The following is a 27,233-nucleotide window of genomic DNA, read 5'->3' on the forward strand; positions in this document are numbered from 1 at the left end:
GCACAAACATCAGTGGATGTCTGTGCCTTTCAAGGCCCAAGGTGGTGTTTTGGGCAGTGGCATGGTTTACAGGGTATGTTTCTCACAGTTTTCTCATTCCTTCCTCTCACAGCTGCTATGCAGCATTTGTTACCCTATCTTCAATATGTTATTACAGAGGTGCCACCAGCATAGCTGATAGGCCCAGCTTTGGGCAGCAGCAGGTTCGTTTTGGAGTTGGTTGGAACTGACTCTCTCTCACATGGAGCTACTCCTGGTCTCTTCTCTCAAAGGCCACCCCTACAGCACCCCTTGCTACAAAAACCTTGCTGCATAAACCAAATACACTTGTCTAAGCAGGTTTTTTTGAAAGCAGTATTTGCTGTGACTGTTCCCTTTTCTATTTTGTTTTATCATTGAGTATTTTGATCTCTGAAGTATTTTCTAGAAACAGTGTAGTTGCTGGATAGTTATTTTTATTGGTAGCACATATATGGAGGAATGTTCACTGTGCCTTAAAACCATATAGGTGTAAGATTTTTCAGCTATTTCATTCTCTCCTCTAAACATGCACTCTCGGGCTTCTTTCCATTCACAGGCTCCCCTTTGATCAGATAAATATAACTGTGTTCAGGCCATTGTTATGGTTTAACCCCGGCTGGCAATTAAGTACCATGCAGCCGCTTGCTCACTCTCCCTTCACCCAGAGAGATGGGAAGGAGAGTTGGAATGTAAAACTAGAGGGTTGAGATAAGAGCAGATTAATAATTGAAACAGAATAAAAATGAAAGAACAATAATAACAATGATGACAATAACAGTTGTAATGAAAAAAGGAAGGGAAAGAATAAAATCCAGAGGGAAAGGACGAAAGAAACACGTGGTGCACAATGCAACTGCGCACCACCTGCCAACCGATGTCCAACCAGTCCCTGAGCAATGATCCGCCCGGCCAACCCCCCACGTACATATACCACAAGTGACATCCCATGGTATGGCATACCTCTTTGGCTAGTTCAGGTCGGCTGGCCTGGCTGTGTCCCCTCCCAATTCTTTGTGCCACTCCAGCCTTTTTGCTAGCAAGGCCTGAGGAACTGCAAAGTCTCACGCCAAAGCCAAAACACAGCACCGCATTAGCTCCTAAGAAGGTAATTAAGTCCATCCCCGCTGAAACCAGGGCAGCCATGTATTTCCAGACATACATTTTTTTTTTCTGGAGAAACCATGTATACCGTGTTGAAAACAGTTGTTGGATAAAATTCATAAGCGTTTATTATATGTTATTGAAGGTAACCCAGATAATGTTTGTTTGTATTTTTAAGCAAAACCAAATAAAAGTTTTCTTACCAGTTCTTATGATTTAGTAGCATAACATAGTACAATTATATTAAAAATTAGGTAATTAGTTAACACAAGGTAACACCACAAGTAATTTTTCTCTTCTTTGCCTTAATCTAATGTTTCAGAGCAGGACTTGTTCACATAACAGTTAATAACCTTAACATGCTTAAAGCCAATTGTGTTGGATATGTAGATGTACTAGATAAACTGTAGAAATTTTTATTTTGACAATGAAAAAATTAACAAAAGTAGGTATAGACTGTCACTTTAAAATTTCTGAAAAATCCAGAAAACTGTCTTGTTTGATGACTTAATTATATTTGATCCATCCATTAAGGTTTCTGGAGCATAACTCTAGGCATTGTATGCAAAAATTCGTTGGCAGTCCATTAGAGTTACTTTGTATAAATACAGAAAGACAAATAAAACTTCAAGTTATAACTTCATTTTAAACTTTTAGTGCATCTAAGTTTGAAATTGTTTTTTAATTTTATTTTAAACAAATTTATTTTCTAGAAAAGAAAGATGTAACACAGAGCCTGGAAAGCTACACAGCAAAATGCCCTGGTACAATGGAATTCATCACTCTTCCAGATGGTTTGAAGCTACCTCCTGTTCCGTTCACCAAATTGCCTATAGTTAGGTAAGACTCCAAAATACAAACTTCAATTTTTCCACAGTACCTGTCAAATTTTAAAGGATACTAGAAGGATGTAGTCTTTTCAGTTTACGTAAGTTGTTCACAATAACATGTTAAAATGTCAAAATGTCTAATTGTTTTGAGAAGATCTTTGGCAAAAATAGAGCCTTTGAGCAGAAAATACTTTCTGTGGCCTTTAGTTTCAGAAGGAGAGAGTTGTTTTGTGTTTTTTTTTTTTTTTAAATTGTCATTCAAGAGTTTCTGATACAATTCAAGAGAAGTATTTTGAAATTGCAGCTGAGATTTAAGTGGTGGACCTTCAGTGTGATTAGGTATCTAAGTTGGATGCTGTCTCCATCATGGAGCTTGGAACTCAGCTGGAACTGATGCTTTTTTATAGCTGTTCCTTTCCAGGTGCTGCATTTTCATGCTGGCATCTTCACTGGCCTATTCTAAATCTATGTTCCTTTTTGTGCCTGTGTGCACATCATGCAGTCAGTCCAATGAATAATACTTTGTTTTATTAAAGCCTAGCATTACGTATTAGAGAAAACAGTCATTGGGCATCAATAATAAAAGGCTAAAATACCCCCTTTGTCAAGAAGTGGCTTTTTGAAGGAAATTTAATTGCTCTTCAGAAAAAATACGGTAGAAGTTATTGAAAGGAGTTCTCAGAGAGATTTGAGCTTTCAGTGGGATGTCATCAGACATCTCATGAGGCAAGACTTCTAGTATCACAGACAGATAGTAAAGTGTATTACCGAAGAGTGAAAATTCTATTTATTTTCAGGTTACTTTTAGTCTCTAAAATGAAAATGAACATTTTAGTCTGACCATTTTTCTTGATAAAACTAGTTTTACTACGTACTTTGTAACTTCCTAAAAAATTATTTTCCTGCCTTTACTGAAGAAAAAGACTGTGTCTATGTGTTATGTGAGTTCCCTGGTAAGTACATGCTGAAGGCTGATTCCCAGCTAAATACATGAGAGGCCTGTATTTCTGCTCCTGAAAGTTTTAGTCCAAATTTTAACATAGCCTTGTTTTTTTAAGAAAGAAAAAATAAGTAGTATTAAAAAAATGGAAGCTAATTAAGCAGACTTGTGTAGTCCTTTCTAATACTTGAGTTATGTGATTGTAGAGAGAAGTTAATGCAAAAGCTTCCAAGAAAACATTTTTAAGGTAAAATTGTTTTGAGAGCAAGAGTGCTGTCAGGCACTTAGTGCCTCTTGCTGATCTCTGTTCTAGGAATAATCTTAGTATTACACAGTATAAAACCAAAATTACCTTCCTTAATCTGATTGTGTATGGTATCTGTCTGCCTTGGTTGTCAAAGCTGCAGAAATGTGATGCTAAAGTTCCCTTATGAGTCTAACCCTTAACTTGTGCTAAAAAAGCAGCATTGTGTTTAGCTGTGAAGTGTTAAATCTGGAATTAGTCTCAGGAGTTTGCTTTTTGCTTAAATTTTAAACCATGCAGGAGGTGGATTGTACTGGATATATTGCATAGCGCTTTCTTACTCTTCTCCATGCTGAATACCGAAGAAAATTCAAGTCTGGAACATACGGGAATTGCCTGTTGATCCTTTTTCTTTATAGGAGTCATGCATATAGAGGCCAGGCAAAACTTTGGCAATAGACTACCAAGACTGCAATAGGAAAGGCTGTGCCTCATTTAAAATGTATTGTATGTTGAGAGAAGCGGACAAGCACATTGTATTTACTTGTTATTCCTAGACCTAGCTTTAAGAAATTGCTCACCATCCAGGTTTTTATTTCCACTGTTGGCTTGTGTGAGTGTTGAAAATAGTTGCTGCTGTTTTGCTATGGGGTGAGGAACCCAACATCAACATTGTTTAACAGCGAAGAATTGCTGTTCATGCTTCTCTTCTTCTATCCCTTTCTTCTTGTCTTCTGAAAGTAAAAAAGCCATAGTGATAAAAATCTGTAATCCAACAAAATATTAGTTGTGTCGAAATATAAAGCCTCCAGTTACATATACACAGCAGACCGAGTGTATTGTACAGCTGTCCAGCTAGTTGGAAAGTAGCTGTGACACAAGACTACAGAGCTCTTTGAGCAAAAGTCATGCTAATTTTTGAGACATAAATTATAAGGTGTGGAAATGTGGTTTTGAGCAGTGTTGAGTAACCTAAGCTTATGATTCAATCCATGCTAAAGCCCTCTAGAAACATAAACGTTTACTGATGATGATGGCTTCTATTTACTGTTGGCATTTCATGGTCTAGTAGTTTTTAATCCACTTAATGTGGGGTGCTTATTTTGGATGCAGATTTCATAATCAAAATACTGTCAAACATTGGAATGCCACAGTGAAATTGGAACATAGTTGCACTGTTACCTTTTTCATCCCCACACCTGTAAAGTAGTAGAAACGATTTAGCTTGGCAAAATCTTTATATTCTGTTATTCATTGTGCAAGATTGACCTTGGCTGGACGCCAGGTGCCTATCAAGCTGCTCTATCATTCCCCTCCTCAGCAGAACTAGGGAGGGGAAAAAAACCCTGTGGGTTAAGATAAAGGCAGTTTAATGAAGCAATAGCCAAAGGTCCACATGCAGATGCTAAGGAAAACAAAAGATGTTACTCTCTACTTTGCATCAGCAGGTGATGATGCCGGGCTTCAGTGCGTGTAGCCGCGGCTCCAGAAGACAGAAGTTGTAAATAACAAATGCCCTCCCTTCCTCGTCCTTTCTCTTAGCTTTTATACCTGAGCAGACATCATATGGTATGGAACATTCCCTCGGGCACTTTGGGTGAGCTGTCCTGGCTATGTCCCCTCCCAAGATCTTGCCCATCCCCAGCCCACTGGGGCGGGGACGCGGGGAATGTTGGAGAGCCAGCCTGGATGCTGTACGAGCCCTGCCCAGCAGTACCCAAACCCCTGGTGTGTTAACACCGCCTCTCTCACTCTCAAGGGCTGCCACGGGGCTCAGCCAGACCCAATATGCTTAAGTTAACTAGTATTTAATGTCTAGCAGTCCTTTATTTAAATATGGTGGTCTTTATAGCTGTAGTGGGTTTGCAGGGCAAGGTTTTGGTATGGGGAGGGGTTACAGGGGTGGCTTCTGTGAGTAGGCGTTGCTAGAAGCATCCCCAGTGTCCCATAGAACCAACGCAGCCGGCTGCAGGATGGCCCCGCGGCCGGCCCAGGCCGAGCCCCTCAGCGCCGGCGGCAGCGCCTCTGAGAGACCGTATTGAAGAAGCGGGAACAACCCGCACAACAACGTGCAGCGGGAGAGGAGCGGGATGTGCGGGAGCCGCGGCCCTGCAGCCCCCGGGCAGCGCCGGAGGGGCCGGAGCCGCTCCCGGCCCGGAGCAGAGATTCCCCCCCGGCCCACGGCGCCCCCGGCCCGCGGAGCCCCCGGGGGAGCGGCTCCCCCCCCGCAGCCCGGGCAGGGCCCCCCCCGGGGCAGGGGGTGCCCGCAGGGGGCCGTGACCCGCGGGCAGCGGCGCCGGGGCGGCTCCGGGCAGGGCCCGTGGCCCCGCGGGGAGGAGCCCGGGCCGGGGCCGGGCTGGGGCAGGGCCTGTGCCCCCGGGGGCGGGGGGGCTGGGGCCGGCCGGGCCGGGGGGGCTGCGCCCGCGGGGGGGGACGCGCTGCGGCAGGGGGGGAAGGGCTGCGGCGGGGGGAAGGGCTCCCGCTGGAGCGGGGCAGGGAGGGCTGTCTCCCGCGGGAGGGACCCCGGGCTGGGCAGGGCAGGGGGTGCGGAGCCTCCCCTGGGGGGCAGGGGCGGCGGGGGCAGCGTGTGAGGGACTGACCAGCCCGGGCCCGGCCCTGCGCCCCTGCGGGGAGGGGGAGAGCCGGGGACTGGAGTTGAGCCTGGGGAGAAGGGAGCGGTGGGGGGAAGGCGTTGTTAAGTTTTGGGTTTCTTTCTTATTACCTTGCTCTGAATTCAGTGGTAAAAAATTCCGCTAATTTCCCCAAGGTGAGTCCGTTTTGCCCGTAATGGTAGTCGCTGTGTGGTTTCCCTGGCCTTACCCCGACCCGCCAGCTTTTAGTTAGGTTTCTCCCCCTGCCCGGCCGAGGAGGGCAGTGCCAGAGCGGCCTGGGGGGGCACCGGCCAAGGTCAGCCGCCCCCCGGCAGGCTTTTTGGTGTGCATTTCGTGGCCTTTAACTAGCTGCTTGGTCTATTATTAATGTGTTTTAAATATTGTCATATTATTATGTATTTTTTTTAGCCTTTGGAATTCTGGGAATTTTTTGTTTGACATTTAATGTACTGCGGTCTCTTTGATGAATTTTTATTTCTTTTAATGGAGGTTTGTAAATTAAAAGCACGTTGAATTGGAAAGCATGCCCTCACAGCATACTGTGAAATCATCATCTAGTGTTTTCTCAAATAAAATACAGAAGAATTTATTGTCTTTCTATCCTGATAGATGCACTGTTTGAATTTTCATAACTTACCTGTGTTAAAATGCTTTTTCTTACACTTAAAAGAAGAATTTTCCTCTTTACACCACTGAGTTTTTTAGTTGTCCCTGTATACTTTTCTTACTACTTTAAATATACCTGGTGCCATTTTTTTTCCTACCCTCTGTTTACTTAGTAGAATGGTGTTTTTTTTTTTTTTTTTTAATTATTTTCATTTCCCACTAAGCAAAGCTGGTTTTAATTAACACAGTTTTTTTCCATGTAAAAGATTTTGATCTTCTGGGTAGCTAGTGAAATTATTTTGTTGTCACTCATTTGAATTCAGTTGGTCGTGGTCATGAGCTAGAAAATTTACATTATTGAAGCTTTTTGCACAAAGGAATTTAAAAATTTGCTGTGTTCTGTGTATGATCTGCGAGGGTATAGCTGTCTAATAGGTAGTTGAAGAACATTCCTTCTGCTGTCGTGCACTAAGATAAAATAGCCTATCCGCCAGTATTGATATAGTAATGATGTATGAGCCAAAGTACTTCTCTCTTCTCTCTCTCTAGAAAATAAAATTCCTTTTTTTAGGAGTTTATCAAATTTAATGGTTTTTTTTTCCTCAAATAAATACTGTTCACATATTTTGCTGTAAGTGGCATTCTAATTTGTAACAAAATTTGATCAGAAGAGGTTTTAAAATATTCAGGAATCTGTCATAGTTTATTCCTCATGCTTCTTGTTTTGTTATTCTGCAATTGATTGGAATGATGATGCTAAGTATCACCAACAGTTAATATATGGATGTGCTTTATTTCTTGTTCCAAAATACTTGTAGTGTTATTTAGTAATTTATAGGTGTGTTATATCACAGAGGTAACATGTCTATGTAGTGTTACCCTTAGAGCTTCGTTGTTTTTAGTAGCGCATTATCTTGGTTTTCTTGTATGTATGTACTTTGGTGCAATGATGATATAACTTTTCTGTACTGTGCTGAGAACTTGATTTTCATGTTCTCAGTAAGAGTTTATTGTTTTGAAATTTAAGTATAATTCTGTAGCTTTGAGAAATGAATTACTTCAGTGATACCCTGTAAATGATGCAGAATTGTTTTCAAAATACTTAACTGCTTTACAAAATGAAGACACTTGATTTTAAGTTCTTTTTATGATCTTTACACTTGAAGGTGGCGGGTTTCTTTATTAGTGCACGTGTTGTGGTTTAACCCCGGCTGGCAACCAAGCACCACACAGCCGCTTGCTCACTGCCCCCCACCCAGAGGGATGGGAAGGAGGATCGGAAAGGAGTGTACAACTCAAGGGTTGAGATAAGAACAATTTAATTGGTAAAGCAAAAGCTGTACACGCAGGCGAAGCAAAGCAGAGCAAGGAATTCATCACCACTCCCCATGGGCAGGCAGGAGCTCAGCCACCCCCAGGACAGCAGGGCTCCAGCACATGTAACGGGTACTTGGGAAGACAAACGCCATAATGCCAAATGTCTCCCCCTTCCTTTTCATTCCCCCAGTTTATCTACTCAGCATGATGCCATATGGTAGGGAATATCCCTTTGGTTAGTTCGGGTCACCTGTGCTGACTTGCGTCCCCTTCCTATTTCCAGTGTCCCTCCAGCCCTCTGGCTGGCAGGGCCCAAGGAACTGAAAAGTCCTTGATTTGGTATAAACATCACCCAGCAACAACTAAAACAATCAGTGAGGTTATCAACACTGCTCTCACATCAGAGCCAAAACACAGCAGGGTACTAGCTACTAAGAAGAAAATTAACTCTATCGCAGCTGAAACCAGGACAGCACCTGTCATAGTATTTGAAGAACTTCCTAAAACATCAGAACTTAATCATGTACTGTAACATATAAAACCTCTTTGGTTTATTATGGCATTATCAAATAATTCCGGTGAGGTAAGTTTTACTGTGGTAGGTAGATGAAGGAAAGAGAAGAACGGATTTTATCTTTGAACAAGTTGGGGTTTTCTAGCATTCTTGCACTTGGCCTCTTGATTGGTTTTAGAAGTCTCCTAGGGTCATAGCTAGACTCTGCTGTTTATGTCTTGGTATATGCCTACTATATCTTTGAGTATCTTTTGCAAGTTTGCTGCTGGAAAGTTGCGTAAGCATTTTATTTTATTCTTGCTTGTCTGCCTCAGTATGGTGGGATGCCTCTAGCAGTTAGCAAAAATGGTAGTTTTATTCTGTAGGTTTTTTTTTTTTACCTGATTTTCAAGTTTTAAAGAAGTTGGAGAATTAATCCATCAGTGATTGTAAAGGGGAGATTCTTTACTCTTGATGATGTTCTTAATTAAAAGCATAAATACTTCAAACTTAATAAACTGTAGCAAAATAGCTGTGATTCTGAATGATGCTTTTATTCACCTTTTGTGTTTCCTTTCCTCTCTGCTTCCTGACTTCTAAGTAACGAAGGAGCCTTACGGGCTTTTATAATGCTGCTGCTTTTACTGAATATCCACTAATTTATTGCTTGTTCTTATGCCCGTTACTTGGTCTTTAATTTACCATAAACATTGGAAGGCCAGTGTTTCCACTGCATGGTATTGGAGGGGTTTAGGTTTAACTGGGATATAGTCTAATAAATTACTCATTTTCTGTCTGTTTTTAATTTCTTTTTGGCTGCTTAGCAGACCCACTCAAATTTCTAAGATGTTTTGGGCCTTCCAGAAGCAACTCTGTGCATTTAAACTGTTTGAAAATCTGTTTTATTCACCTTGGAGAAGTTCTTTATTTACGTTATCATTGTCCAATGAAATTTTATCTGGCTTTTAGTTTGGGTTTAAATTAAATATTTGGTTGTTTTCTGCACTGGACTTGTGCATCTGTTGTTCACTCTACACTTAATTTGTAAATTAATGGCTGGATTGCAAATCACCAACCTGCCTAGTTTTGGTATTGTTGGTTTCTACAGATGTTTTTCCTTTGGTATTTGTTTTCTGAGAGCTCTCGGAAACTTTGTCTTCGGTTTCCTTGGGTTGGTATTACATTTGTACTGTAGGTATTTACTTCATGCTTCCCATTTCAGGTGTTTTCATCATACCTGCTCAGAGTGTAATTTAGTAGTTACCAGTTAATTTTTAACACAACCATCTATTATAAAATAAACCAGAATGAATAAAATCTAAAATTATTTTTACTCAACAGATCTGTGAAGCTCTTGAACCTCCCAACCAGCCTCCGACCTCACAAAATGAAAAGTCTACTTGGTCAGAATGTGTCAACAAAAAGCCCCTTCATATATTCTCCAATTATTGCGCACAGCCGTGGGGAAGAACGAAATAAGAAAATAGGTGAGAATATTTTTCAGTAATTTCCATTGTTTTATGAAATTAGAAAATCTTTCTTGGTCAGGTGAAGCAAATCTGAACATTACTTTCTGTAATATGAATTATTCAGGTTTTTAGCCTAAAGTCCTGAAGGAGAAAAGCTTTGTTCTCCATGGGACAATTTCAAATTCAAAAGAGGAATAAAGTCATAGACATTTTGTCATAGACATAGAATATTGTCATAGACAATAAAATTAATTTTCAGAGGAGATAAACTAGTTTTATCTTCTTCTCAAACAAAAGCAAAATCAGGGCAAACTTTAATTCTGACACATTCTGTTCTCTGTTTAGCAGCACCCAACTCAGCCAGTTATGTGTGGTGTCCTGAGCTAGATGCACGGGGTTTCCCCTTTTCTGATAAGTGTATCATCCTGAACACGAAGAAACTAAGATGAATGAACTGCAGTTTCTTGGACAAAAGATGCAAATCCATAGGAATGGACTGCCTTAGTTTATCCCCCACAGAATCCTAATGGTAAAGCATTGGGATTTTAAAATGGGTTTTCAGTTTATCTCTTTCAGGAAAACAAAAATGCATCTAGCTGATATCCTATTATGACTGGACTCAAAGTTAGAATAGCTTACTGTCTGATTAATCTGTTTTTCTTAAAGACAGTTCAGCAAAAATCAAAAAAGCCCTGTAAACAATGTTTGGAATACTGGTATTTTTCTGCTAGAGGATTATTTCATCTATTAAAAAGCTGTTCAGTGCAGTAATTGTGCCACTGGAAATAGATTACAAGGCTTGTTTAAAATCCTGGATTAAGTTGCAAATATTGGTAGTCTGTTTTGTTGCTTTTGTGCATACCACATGCATGATAATTTTTAACATAAGCATTAGTGTCAGCACAAAAAAGTCTTGTGTGCCTATGGGGTAGAACTGTAAAAAAAATTCAGTAAAGAAGTTTGCAGAATGTTGTTTATCCTAACTTGGCTCCTTAAGTCACTGATTTTAGTACTGTGTAATCACCAAAAATAAAAGGAATAGTAGAGAAACAATACTTTGAAATGTCATCAAAGTTTGTTAGATTTTCTGTATTGTGCTTTGAATTACAAAATACTAAACATTTAGCAGGTCATTGTCAGTAGTGGCTACAACTAATTCTTCAAATAAGTAGTTCAGGAACAAGCTAGGGCAGAAACTTTGGAGTAGGACAGGCATGTGTGTTCCTCAACACCTGAACTTTCTGTCCCCTGCTCCCTGCCTCTGTCAAGCATGAATGTCTATGAGAGAGGTGGGGAAAGCTTTCCGTTTCCTGTATTCTCTGTTTCTTGTTACTGATAGCATATTTGTATTGCAGTGTATTGCATTGGTCTCTGAGACTTCTCCTTTTTTGTGCCTCTCCTTTTTCACCCTTCTGGCAGTCCTCTTTCATCTACTTTTAAAATGAATTTTCTCCAGTGGTGTAGCAGACACTTGGCTTGTCCCATCAGGATTGTGCCTGGCCTGCAGAGCCATACTCGGAGACTCTCTCAGTATGGTTTCTTTGTTCTAACATGTGGGGCCACAGCTGCCTTCAACACCATCTTCTAGGTTAGATGTTGGACTTAATGTGCCTATGCTGTGGGCCCCGATTATGATTAAGATGAATATCCCTCACCTTGAGAAGAACGTGCACGTTTTCTAATTTGTTTTATGATGATGTGTATTTTCAATAAATAGTTGAAACGTGAAGAATTAGGAGATATGCAGAGGTATGAATTATTATTTGGCAGTTTGGATGGACATGGATTAGTGTGCTACTTTGTTGCACTACTACTTTGATTTCAAAAGGTAAAGGATAAATTAAAAAAAAAGATAAATAAAAATTAAGTAAAGGGTAAGAAATATTAAAAATATAGATGTGGGAAGATCTTAAAGTGCTTTCTCATTAAGGAACTATTTGGAAAATAGCTTATATTATTTCTTTTAATTTGCTTAAAAATTGATCACAATTAGGTTTTCAACATTTAATCTCTTGGGTATACCTAGTCATGTTGGACTTGGCAGTACTAGGTTAATGATTGGACTTGATTTAAAGGTCTTCTCCAACTTAAATGATTCTATGATTTTATGGGTTTTTTTTCATTTAATTATAGCCTTACTGCTGATCTTGTCAAACAGTTGTATTATGCAGTATTCCTGTTCCTTGATGGATACTAAAGGAACCTGCATTTGTTGAAACACATTTGTTTGTGCTGTGTGTACCACAGGAGTTTTATATTATACAGGAAAGTTTCTCCTTTTGGGTTTTTATTTATCCTAAGGAGGTGTCTGAACGGCTTCTGATCCTGTAAAACGTTTGTCTTTTGAAGTATATGCACAGTGCATTCACTTTTAAAAGCCTCTAATGTTTCATGCAAGGTTTTGCAAACAAAAGAATATACAAAATAAAAAGCAGATACTTCCCTTGAAAGAAGCTGAGAAATGTAATAAACTTTGAAACTAATGAGAACATTTTAATGACAGGTATTTAACTTTAATTAAAACCAATGACAATAACAAATGAACTATGTTTTTCTTACATGGAAATATGTAAGCCATATTTAGGTTAAATTATTGTTAGAGCAAAGAAAATCAAGTACTGCTGACAAAACAAAGGGAAACAAAACACTTTTAGAAAGTCTTGAGGAAAACATTTTCAGCTTTCAGGTTGATTGGAAACAATAAATGGGGTAATTATATTCTGGTAAAATTGCTTTAACAGAACGCTAGTCATAAGAAAATAAACATACTGATTTTTGACAGTGTTTTTTTGTTTTAAAATGCTGATAGCACGAATGTATAATATAGTTTCATTAGCAAATCTGGCAACTAATGTCATACCTATATTAGATGATATAAAAATAGCAGTTTACCTATATAAATATATAAACTAATTTTATGTTTCCTTTCAAAAGCTTTTACCCCAAGGAAGTAACTCTGTAGCATTGCCCTGGCATCTTTTACATGGGGCAGCTAGACCTTTTGGAAAGGAAACCGGAGGTTTGGTGATGGCAGGGACTAGTAATGTTTTCCTGTGGAATAAGGAGACTATATATAGGAGTTTTTTAACTACTTTTTTTCCTCGACCCCCTGCAAATAAATCATAGAATCCTAGAACAGAACAGGTTGGAAGGGACCTTGAAAGATTCTCTGGTTCAACATTTCATGGGAAGGGGAGCCTAGATGAGATTATCTAACACCCTGTCCAATCGCATCTTGAAAAGCTCCAATGATGTGGACTCCAACATGTCCCTGGGGAGGTTGTTCCTGCAAATGGTTGTTCTCATTGTAAAAAATTTCCTTCTTACATTTGTGATGAAACCTCTCCTGGTATAACTTGTACCCCTTACCATGTACCTTTTCCATGTGGTTCCTTGTGGAAAGAGAGCCTCTGCCTTTCCCACACATGGCCCAAGGTTGGGTGCCCAGAAACCCCCTCAGGCACCTGGTGGGGGTCTCACAAGCCTGACACTCCTCTCAGCACATGGCAGCAGCGGCTTGTGCTGCTGGCATTGGCTTCTCCTGGTTGCAGTACTATTGTAAGGGGTAGTTCAGGGAGTATTCTACACTGAGGAAGGGAACATATCTGTAAAAATTAAGAAATGAGCCTAGAATCCTTTCTTTTTGGAAGGGAAGACATATTAAAGCATCAGACAAATCAATGGTTTGTGTTTGTTTAGATTTAGCACTTAGATGAAATCCGGTTTCCGAAATGTTTTTCTGGTCACCGACATTTTCAAAACCACTTTTTACTGGTTACATTGAAAGTATTTTCAGAAAAGACATTCCAATCTTGTGGTAGTTCTTACAATATGAAAATCAATTTAGAAGGATTGAAGCACCTACTTTGGCTACTATGAGTGCCTGTGTTGGTACAGTTAACCGTAACGGGGCTTCAGTGCTTAGATACCTTTGAAGCTCTGTACAGTACTTCTTCAGAGGAGTAATTCATTGTGTTGGGGACTGCAGAATGTGTAAGACGCCACGGACTGATAAGCAATTAAATAAAAAGAAATTTACAGAGCATTTCATACAGTTGCGCTTTTGAATGTTTTATTTTAATCAACAGTTTTGCTTTTCAGGTTTCATAGTAATATAACCTGTTACTGTCTCTGAATGTATGTTTTTAATTTCGACTGGCATTAATTAGAGTTAAAACATTTGCATTAAGTACATCTCCCTTGAGCTCTCTAATATTGCTTGCAAAATGTAATCAGATAGTAAATGATTGTGAAAGTACAATTAGAGTACAGATGGCTTCAACTGTGAATTAGAGTCTTAATAATACTGGGTTTTTTTACGGGACGCTTTCTAATAGCCTAGTAAAAAGGTGTTAGTAATGTATGTTAAAATTATTGACTTAACTAGTAAAAGTTAATCCATGTATGTTATGGATTATCTTCTGTTTTATTTGACAAATACAGTTAAATGACCTGTTGTTTATTTGGACTGGAGGTCCTCAGCTTGTGTGGAGAATCTTGACACGTTCAGTTTTAAGTCTGAACGTCGGGTGCATGTGGTTAACTGAGACATTTAGAAGGTAGACTGAATCTTGTGGGCTGAAAAGTCTGTGAAGTGCTGATGTAAATATTTCTGCATTGAACAGTACCTCAGAACGTGTGTCGCTGCTGATGACCTCACTTCCATAAACTTCTAATTTTCTAAAATTTAAAACCCCCAAACAATGAAACCCAAACGCCAACATTTTAAATTTGACAGGGTGAAATGTCTTTAAAGTTGAACCTCTGTTTCTTGTAGCGAGATATAAACTGGAAGGACATCATACTACCTGACCAGTTTTCGTTTATGGTCTTCCCTGAGTGTTTTCACAAGTTACCTGATAATTTGTGTTATTGCTTAAGTCTCCATTCTGTGAACCTCAAAAAAAAAATCTGTATCTATAAGACCTAGTGTCATCTCCCCTTCCCACAGCATCTCCCAAACTACTTACTGTTTCCCAAAGAAAACTAGTAGGAAGAAACTGAGGTGGCATCTTGCCGGTGAGCAGTTGTTTCCCTCTTAATTTAGAATGATTTTTTATTTACTCCCTATCATCAGCTGTGTCTATATGAAGACTTGTTTCTGTTATTTTTAACTTCCTTCTTTCTGTTATGCTCATGCCTTGTCTGGTTGCTTCTTATCTGAGACTTACATATCCAAAGTGAGGTGCACTCTGTACCTGACTCCAAGTATGTAAGCCTTTAAGTGTTAAACATTAAGGATGTCTTTAAGTACTGTTTTGAATTGATGCCTGAGTTAATTTTGCCAGTAGTAATGAATGCTTCTGGTCCTTTAACCCATTGCTTTGCCTGGGATTTATAGCTTGTGTCCCACAGTGCACTTGAATAGGACTTGGGCTGCAAGACCATAAAGATAATATAGCAGTCTGACAGCTGAGCTGATGCTACTTTTATGTAATGCTATGATTAGGTAATTTCTGCATTAATTCTATAATTATTTCATGTAGACTTCCAGTGGGTCCAGGGAGATGTATGTGAAGTTCAGTTGATGGTGTACAACCCTATGCCTTTTGAGCTCCGCGTAGAAAACATGGTATGTATCTTTATAAATCTTCCCCTTCTATTATTTTTCTGAAAAAAATCTCATTTGGACTTTGAAATAAGGTTTTCTATAAATCAAAAGTTAAAAAAAATGGTTTAACCAAATAAAACCTCAGTTTAATAGTGCAGTACTGTCAGTTTTCTCATTTGTTGGTGATGAGGTATTGGAATGAAAATCTCTGCCACTCAGTGTTTAAATGCTTTACGGTTAGACATGTACCTTCCTGCATTGACTAGAACTCATGCTACGTAATTTACATATACTGGTTTTCAAGTAATAATTATATCCCCAAACCCCAGATAATTGCTACTGTAATTTAAAAAAACCTGCATTCATCTCAGCTTTTCAAATTCCCAGTTTGACAACATTTTTAAAAATCTGAGGAATTAAAATAGTTCTGAGAAGCTTTGGTTTTTTTAATAGCAGCTTCCGCTCACACATCTGCTGTTCCCAATGATATATGTTATTTGAAAACAATGTATGATAAAATGATCAGGAGGGAGGAAAAAAAGACTAGAATACCAGAGAAGAATGTTAGGTTAGAAGCATCAAGCCCAAACCCTCTACTACTTCAGTCAACTGCTTGCAGTGTATCCTGAAAGAAAGTAAATTGGTTTTTTTCCTCTTTTTATGCCAACTAACAGGATTTTTTTTGTTGTTGTGACCCATTGAAGGGTTAAAATCCTCTAACTACCAAACCAACTTAATCTCCACTCAGTCCTAACCCAGTGTTGTCATTTATGTTAAACATTTTTACCTTCAATATTGCTTTAAAAAATTAATCCCATCTCTTAAAGCCCATTGTTCTCTTAGGCTAAGTGAATCAGTGCATATTTATATGCTCAGATTTTTTGTTTGTTTTTATATTGATAGGTCTACTGCAGTGGCTAGTCAAACAATCTGACCTAAATTACTGATGATATGCCACAGTAATACAGTGTTTTTCCATGGGAAATGAATATGCCCAAAGATTGTGCTTACAGCATTATAAAATTCGTTCTTGGAAGCTAATAAATAACCTGGTTTCTTCAGCAGCATTTTCTCTTTAACTCTCACAGTATTCCAAATTATTAGAAGTGAATAGAAAAAGTAATTGTAAAGCTGTGCGTTAGAAAGGACTTTATATAGGAATTAATTTATACAAGCACATTTTGATTTCTGGTCTAATTTGTATTGTGTAAGCAGTGATGTAATTGTGTATTAAAAAACCTGGGTTTGGATAATTTCTTAATGAGGAAATTTCTTATGAGTGCTTACATGCACTTAAGAACTGAGAATAGTTATTTGCATAGATGTGCACTTAAGAATTGAGAATAAAGTTATTTGCATAGATGTACACTCCATCGATTCCCTCAGCAAATTAATTGTAGGAACATGAATATTTCTTTTTACTGTTAGTATGATAAAGTTCTATCTTTGAATTAATACTACATTTCAGTTTCATTGGTAAGCATAAGAGGAAGCAGGCATGCAAACTAGATACAAATAATTGAAGTGATTAACGTAATTCTTTAGTCAGTGTTCCATGAAGAGTGCTTTGAGGAATTCTGCTGTGTGCTAATGTCATCTCATTGGTAGGAATTAGTTGATTTTGCTTGATTTGTCTGTGGTATCAAGACTGTAGCCACCAAGTTAAGGAAAGTAATTTTCCCCTTTGATTTGGCATTTGGGAGACAATGTCTTTAGAACTAGGGCCAGTTTTGAGCTCCCTGTGTAACAGAAATACTGACATACTGGTATTAGTCCAGCAGCATTGCAAGATGATTGGCAGGCTGGAGCGTATGGCAGATGAGAGCAGGGTCAAAGATCCGCATCTGTTCAGTTTGTAGAAGAGAAGAATACTTGGGTATTCCTATTGCTTTCCTCAATCCCCAGATGGGAAGGTGCAGTGAAAATGGAGCCAGACTCTTCCCAGAGGTGCCCAGCATAAGGGTGAGAGTCAATGAACACACTGCAGCACTGGAAGACTTTCCAAATAATAATAAAAAAAAACATTCCCTTTTTGCAATCATGAGGATAATTCATGCACTGGAACTGGTTGCCCAGAGGGAATGTGGTTTCTTCATCTTTAGAAATCTTCAAAACTTGAGTGTATAGGACAGTGAAACCCCTAAACTACCCTCAGTGGGTGCTGTTTTGAGCAATGGGTGGGCAAGAGGGCTTCTGGCATTTCCCTCCAGCCAACATTGTTCTAATTTTCCAGTCACATCTGTGAGCTTTCTAGAATATGGGAATAGTTATTACTTTATCACCAGAAGAAGCCCTTTTGTTTTTATTTTAATAATTCAAAGTGGTGTTTAATATTTTAAAATGTTTTGGTTTGTGATTAACATGTACTCATGCCTGCAGTCCCCATGCCCCCTTGTTTGATTCTTCATCATGTATCACATTCTTTCATATTATTTAGTCTCATAGAATAGTTTTCATAGCAGGCATATCTTTTTCTGTCATTTAGTGGTATTTTCAGCTTGTTTATCCCACAACTGTTTTCCATCTGTATGACTCAGCACCTTACCTTTGCTGTATGACTACTTGATCAAGCTTGTTTCCGGTGACTGGCTGTTCTTTCAGTTCTCCATGGCTTGAATTCCTTTGTTCTTTATCCTTTTAATGGTTCACCATTCAGCAACACGTTAACTGTCCTGAAATCTGTAGTCTTACTCCTTTTTTTCTAATTTTCCCCTTTCCCTCGTCTTACAATTTATGATTTGTTGTCTGCTAGCTTACTTGTTTCACGTTAAATGAATGCTGGAAGTATTGATCCAAACTTTCTAATGTGTCTTCTTGTTTGGTATGGCTGAAAGTTGTGATGGTAAACAACTTGGTATTGAGCACAAGCTGTTGAGCAGAACAATTCCCTTTCGTTGAAAGGCTTCTCTAGCTTTTTTCATTGTTGGAAGTATTGATGCTAAGTACATGTAGTTTAATTAAGGTGTGCTTAAGTAAAAGAAATTGAATTTTTAGACTTGACGCGAGATTGTGAATGCAAGACTTCGGTCAGTGTTGCTCAGATGGTAAGCCCTGTACTGTCTGAAAAGTTGATTTTTTTGTTGTTTTACTTTATTATTCTCAAAGTTATTTGCCTGTCTTTGTTCTTGCTGTTTATTCCTTGTCATGCATATTCATGATTTGGGATGCTATGTAGATATCTGATCTTCATTTGTGTCCCGTTTCCGTGTTACTTTTCTTGTCTTGTTCTATTGTATGCTTTTGTTTTGTCCATATAATTAGAAGGCTGATCTATTGAAAGGTGGAATAGCGTTTGTAAAATGACAAATGGAAGTGTTTAATCATGGAATATGGAAGTGGTTAGGTCCAACAACTGTGTGTTTCAGTCAGTAAAGCAAACTAGGGGAGATGATAGCGGTGATCAGAGGAAATGGTTTAATAAAATCTAGCAGGTACCTTAAATCAACAGAGTGAGAGACACACAAAAATGAGCCTAACTAGCTTTGACTGCAATGCATTAGACTGAATAGTTTTGTTACCCTGGTGGTGGAGCCCAGGTTAACAGGAGATGTGATGTTCAGCTGTAAGTAAGTGTACATACATACCACTTTTTCTCCCATGAATATTGATTTCTGTATAGACTTGTTCAGGTATGTGAATGATAGCCTCTACATCTTTTGCAGTTTTACTAAGCCTTTTTTTCTGTCCAGGTAAAAATGACCTTCAGATTTCAGGCCTTCAAAAAAATCCTGGGAAATCTTTGATGGATTTATTTTGTATATTGGGACAAATGTTTAAAGCAGTAAATCATGGTACAGTCTAATGAGTTCTACCGTTAAAATAAAATGCATGTGAAGATGCACTGCAAACTGTGTTGCCCCCTAAGATTTCAACTACTTTTTCCTTTGTTTCTCAAACTTGAAAAATAAGTTTACCTTACCCCCCCCCCAAAAAAAAAAAAAAAAAAACCCCAACAAAACCACAACCAAAAACCAACCCCCAAAAACCCTGAGAAGTTTTTAGGCAATGTTATTTGAGTGAAAGCATTTTTTTCTACACTTATTGTAGAAAATATAGCTGTGGCTCTAAGAAGGCTACAATATATACAGAGCAGTGTGAACTGCATTTAATAAATTAATACTGTTAAACTAAAAATTACAACCCCAAAACACGTGGATAATGTAATTTATAGTATTAAATCATTATTCAAGAAGAAAGCCTTGGTTTTGTAGTTCTCTGTAGGAGTGTGTAGTTATTTGCAGATGATTTAAGTGTAGTATTTTGATTAATGATGCTATAAGAATGGCTGGGGTTTTTTTTCATAAACTGCAAAACTATACCATTAGCCCAGAGCTCTATTTTGATGTGTAAAAATACCATCTAAAATTTTGATAATTTTTTATGTATAATCAGTCCTGTAACTTCGCTTATTATCATTTAAATTGTTTCCATGAACTGCTCTTTAGTGCGTTCACATCTTCGTACTGTTTCTGCCATCTTGAGAGAATATTTACTTACTGATACACTACATTTATTTGAAGCTATATTTGGCAAGACTGTATACAAAAAAGGTGAAGGAGGAGGAGTATAAAAACGGTTGTGTTTAGTGTTTTCTAGGTCTGCCTAAAAGAACCTTGTTAGAAATAGTAGGGGAAAAATTTTCTTTTAAATGAATATTGGTGATTTTTGTGTGAAGTATTAGGTAACAATATACAAAGTATGTGTATCAGGAAAACTAACTTTGAGGGCAGTGTTACTTTAGAAAAAGAATGATTGCCTTTCAGGATTTGTAAGTAAAGCCTAAAAAAAGCAGTTACATACGTGTTTTTAACAGCATCCCTGAACGCTACCATTTACATATGAGTTGTTTCTCTAAAAATAAATCGAGGTTTGAAGTGATGTGTGATAATAGCATGCATGTATTCACTCTAAGACAATTTAAATTGTTTTATAAGAATACAAGGAAATGTAAAATAGTGGGGTTTTTTTGTGTGATTCATATATTCCCTGGAGGAAACGTTGTGTACCGGTACACTTTTCCTGTGAGGCCAGAAAGAGCAGTGACTACTAAAGATTACTAAATATTGTTACTTGAAATAATGTATAAGACTCTAGAGAGAAGAAATCTAACATAATACAACATAAATATTTTTTTTTTATTTGTTTATTTTGTTTTGTTTAGGTAAAGGATAGGACAGTACTTCAGCCTTGATTTTCACTATTAAACTAAAAACTTTTTAGGCACCAGAGGGCAATGTTGGGCAAATATTGCTGAATTCTGCTATTCAACAAATAGCAGATATTGAAAATGTCTTTCAGACATTCTAGATATGTCATGTCTTTTAAAACTTACTTGTGTGGGTTATGTTTTAAGGGTAAGTATCTTGATTTCAATTCATATCTGGAACTCCAAAGCCTAGTTGAGGTTTATATTATTTTTTTTTGATTTTGATGACTTTTTATGCTTTCTTTATATCTTTACTTCTAAAAACTTGAAGTTTTACTGAAAAGTAAAACTCTCATAATGAGAGAAACAAATGCTGTATTCTCCTTTGTGTGGTAACACACTTGAGGCTCTTCAATTTCTAGTCCAGTCATGGTATGTGCAGGTGTTTTGGCATTTGCATTGTATTTGTTCTCTAGAAAAATCTTTTTGTTTTCATGGGTTTTGTTGTTAGAGAGTAGGCTGAGAATGCATTCTTAATGCATTACAAGAAAAATTGTGCTGAGGACTTTGCTTTAGCAGTTACTTGTGATCAACAATGCTATTTTTGTGATCAGCATGAACCAAGGGTGTCATTTTAATATAATTTCAGGGGTTAGGGAAGAATGTACACTGTATATACCAATTCCCACCCCACCCCCACCGCGGTTATTAAATCATTTTAATACTAGCAATTTCTCATAATAGTAACTCTTCCATCTTGTCCATAAGGATGTGCATATTTGGGGTGATTGTACTCCAGATACATTCATGTACCTTTTTGTCTGTTACTGCCTGTATTTATCTTGATTTTTCTCTGGATTTTGTCTGCTCTGAACATACTCAATTTAAAACCTTTGGTGAGGAAGGTGCTCTTCTCTGACAGCTGGGTTGTAATCATTGTTTTTCCTGAACCTTGACCATTAGCCTTTAAAAATATTACCATATTAACATTGATGTATTTAATTTTTCTGAGTTCGTTTCCCTATTGTGATCTTTTAGTTTCTCCAGGATTACTTGGCCCTGATCCATTCCAAGCCTCAATTCCCTGCAATGAGGGAGCTCATAGGTGTCATAGATCAAAACTGCGGCTGGGCAGTGAGGTTTTTGGTTGGCAACTTTGGGGTAGTATGGCAGCTTGTATATGTGCATGTATGGCCACTTCAGATGTGATTCTTGAGACTGCGCTGCTTTATGGTCTGCCTTGAGGTTATTTTTTCCTTTACAGAACCCTGAAAGGCTTTCAGGGCAGTGCCTTCCCACACAATCCAACTTGATCATGGAGGATGCCTAATTGCTGGGTTGGGATACTGATTGATATGAAGTAAGAACACAAAATTGGTTATACTGCAGGAAGTGAAAGGGATGTATAAATGTATGTCCTGACATGCAGCTTGAGTAAAAATATGAAGTGGAGAAGTAAGAACATGAGAGAAGGCTGTATTTACTCATTGCTTCCCTCTACCCCTTGCCCTAAGGAAAACTGGGCTAATTAGGACCATGTTTTAACAAAGAACTTCCCATATTTCAGAGAAGTGACCTGACTGTAGTTTTGCAATGGCATTGTAATTTCTTAGCATTTTGTATATATTTATAGGCACTTGGTATACTGGCTGGTTTGGGGACTTAGCTAGGAATGGAAAAAATAATGATGTGTATGAATTACTACAAGACAAGTTCAGTGTAGTATTATGAGAAAGCTTGAACTGGAAAGGCTTTCCAGTTTAACCACTGCGTTAATGTCTCGGATGGAGTGACACACCTCACTCATAAGGGGGAAGTACCCATATGTTTATTGTTATGAAATAGCGATTTAACAAAGCTTGATAGGAAATGTGACAATGGTTTAACAAGATCTGGTGGCAAGGTGCACTTGAGTAATTACTGCACAGAGGACAGGGTCAGACAAAACTGTCAGGAGACCCTCCCGGTGAGTCATGAGTTCAGAAAGGACCCGCTTGCCTTCTCAACTCCTTCTCAGGGGAGAGTTTAGCTGTAGCTGGATCCAGACTTAGTCTCAGACTTGGTCAATGGTTTATGTCTAAAGGATTATATGTGCACAATCTATCCTTTATACCACTTAGCTAAGATTTCAAAGTTTAGCATGCTGTTAATCCCTTACCAACGACCTGTTGCAGCAAGGAATCTCTTACCCTCGAGGAGTAACTTTGAGAGGTGCCCCTACTCAAGGGGAGATCCTGGTGTGCAGCCTGCTGCCGTGCAGGAGAGCTCACCAGGCCCTGAGCTGTCCACCATTGATGGAGTAAGATTGATTGATAGTCATATTTGCATACTGACTACAGAAGTTAGTTTCTTTCAAACTGGGCTTAAGTTGGACCTTGGCCAGCAGTGTTAGGGGGTATATTGCTCAAATTAAACTTTGCCTATCGTGTCATTATCCACTTCGAGCCAGACACAGCCAGCATGACCAGATGCAGCCATTTTGACCGCCACAGGTGGTTATCACTTGGAGCGTTGTCACAGAAACAAAGGTCAGCGTGGGGGCGGGAGCACACCACCACAATTGAGTTACCTAATCCCTTAGAGAATACCACTGAGGGAAATTCCCAAACTTCCTAGATAAACATGCTGGGAATAGTTCATGTGGAGTTGGTTCTGCTTCAGAGTAGGGAGATGGGTCGGATAATACTTAGGAGTCCCTGTCAGTTCTGCTTGTTTACATTTGCTATAAGTGGTACTAAACAAGATGTTGGAGGGGCTTTTTTGTCATTGATTTTTTAGGACTTTTAAGTCCTTGAATTTAGTTAAATACTGAATAATTCAGATATATTTGAACATTTGGCCAAGTGATACTTCAGTGCTTTTGGGACTGAAATAATCTTACATACCCGTCTATACCTGTTTTAAAAGTGAGTTTTGGAGTGTGTGTGGCATCGCCTTTTGTTCATGTTCTAAGATTTGCTTCAGCAAAAGCAGAGTGGTTATTATGAAGACTCAGGCTAAGTCAGTATTAAAGTGTGAATGCTCACCCCATTCCTGTGGAATGAATCCCACTGAAAGGATTCATGGTCAGTCATATGCAATGAACTATGTTTCATCATATCTAAAATCAGTTTTTATTGGCTAGTTATTGAAGTAATTACTTTGATAGCCTTATCCTGAAATATTGTGAGGAGTATTTCACCAAGAGTGTGAATGCGGCCTGTTTAAACTCCCAGCTACATAAACATACCTTTTTGAAATGTAGTGATCGAGCTTGCATTTATGAAGTGGGAATCAAAAAGGGTTAGTGCTCTGATAGGCTGCATGGTGAATATATAGGAAGACAGAAGTAGGTTTTTACTTACGTTTTTGTGGATTGTTTCTGACAGCTGAAGTCTCTTACGTGAAACTGGGAGAAAACTACAATTCAGTAGAAATGAGGGTTTGACCCAGCATTTTTTTATAATTAAATTGATGAAATCTGATTTTGTTCAATAATAAGGAATTGGGTGTTGTATCAACAGTACTGTGTCTACAAAGAAGAAATTTCTAGAATGAAGGATTTTACAGCTTTTGGGTGTATTATAGTCTTGATGACATCAGATCTTTGGTAGGAGAGGAATCAAGAGAACCTCACAAAGGTGTTCAGTTTGCTTTCTGGTGTGTTTAGAACTTTGCTGTTAAAAATCTTAGTCGCAAAGCATGTATTTAGTTATGTAGAATGTACATAAAGATAGTTCTTAATTTTCCAGAAGGCACACTGCTTTCCTGGGAAGGAATAAATTCTGGTAACGGCTTTTAATTTGGTTGGGGTTTGACTGCTGGTAGGTTGATTTTGGGTAATATCTAGGAATTGCTTGAAGAAGACTTGCTGGTGGTTACTCCAAATGCAAATCAGGCCATTAAAGACTTAATATATATGACAGGTCAGGTTGCGGTCACTGGCTGAGTAATTCTGGTGGTGCCATTTGTGTTTTTTTAAGTACTTGTTATACAAGTATCAATTTTCCTAATTTCTAATTGGAATTAGAAACATCAGATGGCTAGTCTGCCTTTTACAGCTGACACGAACATTAGAGGTGCACCATTCAAAACCCAATTGAATTAAAAACTAGGCAGATAGAGATGTTTTCAGAGGGAAGCAGTGCTGGTGGTGTGGCACTGTGCAGCTAGCATTGCTGCTGCTTAAACTCCTTGTTCAGTCCTCAGTCTCTTAGTGGTTTTTGCTGGCTCGAAAAATGAATTTTTTCATCTATCTTTACTTTTTTTGTAGGGTTTTATAGTTCATAGCATGTACCTTTTTCATAGAGTTTTGAGTTCCTGTGAAGCTTTCTCATGGATCAATCCAGCTGTACTTTCTGCATTAATTGATGGAGATATTTAGATGGTGTCTTTATTGTAAAATAAATAAGTAAATCTATGTGTATAGAAAAGCAGCTGGTAACTTAGACTTAGGTGCTTTACAACATTACATTTCTTACTTGTAACAGTATGTTCTGTGTTCAAGCATCTTAAATTTATTAACCAAGGTTAAAATAACCCCCAGTCTAAGTACAGTAATGCTGTGTTTAAAAAGTTTGTTACATAATTTTTTTCTTTCTGCTTAATTTCTTTTGTCCCATGTTTTAAATACAGGATGCTAAAAGATGTCCCTGACACTAAAAGAGTAAATCATACAGTGCGACTGCGGGCATGTAGGCTTGATAGAGGATCAGTGTAGCAAAATGAATGCCTTATTCCAACTCATTGAAACATTAAGGTTGGATGGTAAAGCTAGTCTTGCTTTATTATCTGTAAATACTTTTTTTTTCCTCCCCATAGATAAATATTTTCTACCCAGGAACTTTAATTAAAGCTAAGAAGAGCCACTATTGATGTTTGATTGCCACTGTCCAAAATATATAAGTAAGGTCACAGGTACAATTAAATTAGGTACAAAACACCAACATGCAGATATATCACTCGTTATTTTTACTGTGCTTGGGTATAAATTTTTATTTTTCATACATTGTTCCCACCTGAGACTCTGAAACACATTGAATACAGATCTTGCCATATTTCTAGAGGCATGCTTCAGTCACTGGAACTTAAAAACCAAAATAACTGCTACGAGCAAATTGGAATGAATCATAAAAGTTTGGGTGATACAATGCAAGACATTAGAATTTTAAGTATATATCGTAAAAATGTTAGTGTATATCATAAGTGGATTTATCTGTGATTCTCTGACTTTTTCAGGGTCTCTTGACAACAGGAGTAGAATTTGAGTCTCTTCCTGCAGCTCTTTCTTTACCTGCAGAATCTGGTCTCTATCCAGTAACTCTTGTCGGTGTTCCTCAAACTACTGGTCAGATCACTGTCAATGGTAAGCAGTATCTTTAGTCATTCCCTTCCTAGTGAAACAACCATGTGTTTTACATCTCTGTGGATTATGTAAGTTTGTATGTCACGTAAGTATTTGCCACTCTGAGTTCCTCTGGGTAAGGAAAAGAAAAACCCAAACCCATAAATGTTTTCTATACTAGACTGCATTAAAAACATAGCCTGATAAATCACTTGGTTGCAACAGCAGTAATGAACACATATTTACAGTATCTTGGGTATGAGAGCAAAAGGATAATGAACTCAAACTCCTCTTTATTAATGCTTTCATTTGGAAAGCTTCTGAGGAGGATTACTCGAATTTTTTCATGAGAATACAGAAGATAATCTTGCAGTTAGTTTTTCTTAATTAATCATGTTCATGTAAGATTACAGAAATTTTTTTCAGATTTCTTCTGTAGAAAGGATTTAGCCAATGTGTGTAGTCTGTTGCAGTTGAGATATCATTTCATTAAGAAGCCTAAATAACGTTGTGTCTGTAGTGAGTAAAGAGAAGTAAAGAGCTTTTGTAGAAAATGAGCAGATCAGTCTCCTGGAAAAGGAGGGATATGTGAAGATGATAGCTTTAGCACATAGTAGGGCTGAATCATCTTACCAACACAATTTTAGGTACATGTTCCTGGAATACAGAGTTACAGGAAAAGAACCATTTTAATAAAGCTAAACACCAAAAGAAGATGGCTTTGAACTGGAAGAAACTGTTCTGAGATTTTCTTAAGTGCTTTTCTGTCTGCTTATAAAATAATTCTTAATTTGATTTTTTTCCCCTCTCAGAAACTATTTCAGTAAATACAGAATAGCATAAAAACATTCAGAGCATTTATGCTGTAGTTGTCTGCTTTTAGTTCCACATGCAAAAAAAAATTATTGCAAGTAGAGGAATTGATTTTTGTACCTGGTGACCGTTTGTGTGTCAATGTATCAAATTTTCCCTCAGATATAGTTTATATATATTGCCTGGTAAGGAATTGTTGTAGAGGTGCTTCCCTACTAAATTGAACTTTCAGAGGATAAGCTATGGTCTTTTATGGCAGGTGTCTGTGTGTATGCATGTGTACTTATTTTTTCCTAATTCATTTCCTTTAGGATTTTTTTATCCTTTGCTTCTGGATACAGTTGAGACTCTTTCCTATAAATGCTTTTTGGAGGAAATAGGGAACTGTTAACATATGTTGAAGGGTAACGAGTTTTATGCGGACCAGTGGATTAGGTGATGTGATATAAAATGCTGGTCTATGCTATGACTTGTGATGTTGATCTTGTAAAGGATTCTTACCATAATGCATGATAGAAATCATGGCCTTTTTAAAATTTATTTTATATGTCACAGATACAAGGGCATACATATGTTGTTTGTATGCTGTCGTGTAGTTATAAATGTTGTTTAGGGCATTTGAAAACCTTTTACATATTTTTGTGTGCTGAGAAGATTCTGCTGTAGAGAAGGTGGTGGGTGGTTTGGGTAGCAGAAAGACTGGTGAGATCTCGCTAGTAAGCTTAGTACTTTTCAACTTTTCAGGAAACAGAAAAATTCACAATATA

General features: G+C 38.1%; 1 protein-coding gene across 5 annotated transcripts in view; it reads left to right on the forward strand.

Annotated features, from left to right (window-relative positions):
• The window catches only part of TRAPPC9 (trafficking protein particle complex subunit 9), a 508,912-nt gene that overhangs the window by 50,328 nt on the left and 431,351 nt on the right, over positions 1 to 27,233 (forward strand). For all 5 annotated transcript variants that reach the window (XM_040585704.1, XM_040585706.1, XM_040585707.1 and 2 more), the window contains 4 exons: positions 1,836 to 1,962; positions 9,506 to 9,651; positions 15,120 to 15,205; positions 25,548 to 25,674. In XM_040585704.1, coding sequence (XP_040441638.1) covers positions 1,836 to 1,962; positions 9,506 to 9,651; positions 15,120 to 15,205; positions 25,548 to 25,674 — 486 coding nt within the window. The remainder of the gene's footprint in view (positions 1 to 1,835; positions 1,963 to 9,505; positions 9,652 to 15,119; positions 15,206 to 25,547; positions 25,675 to 27,233) is intronic.

The sequence above is a fragment of the Falco naumanni genome, chromosome 3 (genome assembly GCF_017639655.2).
Source record: "Falco naumanni isolate bFalNau1 chromosome 3, bFalNau1.pat, whole genome shotgun sequence".
Taxonomy (NCBI): Eukaryota; Metazoa; Chordata; class Aves; order Falconiformes; family Falconidae; genus Falco; species Falco naumanni.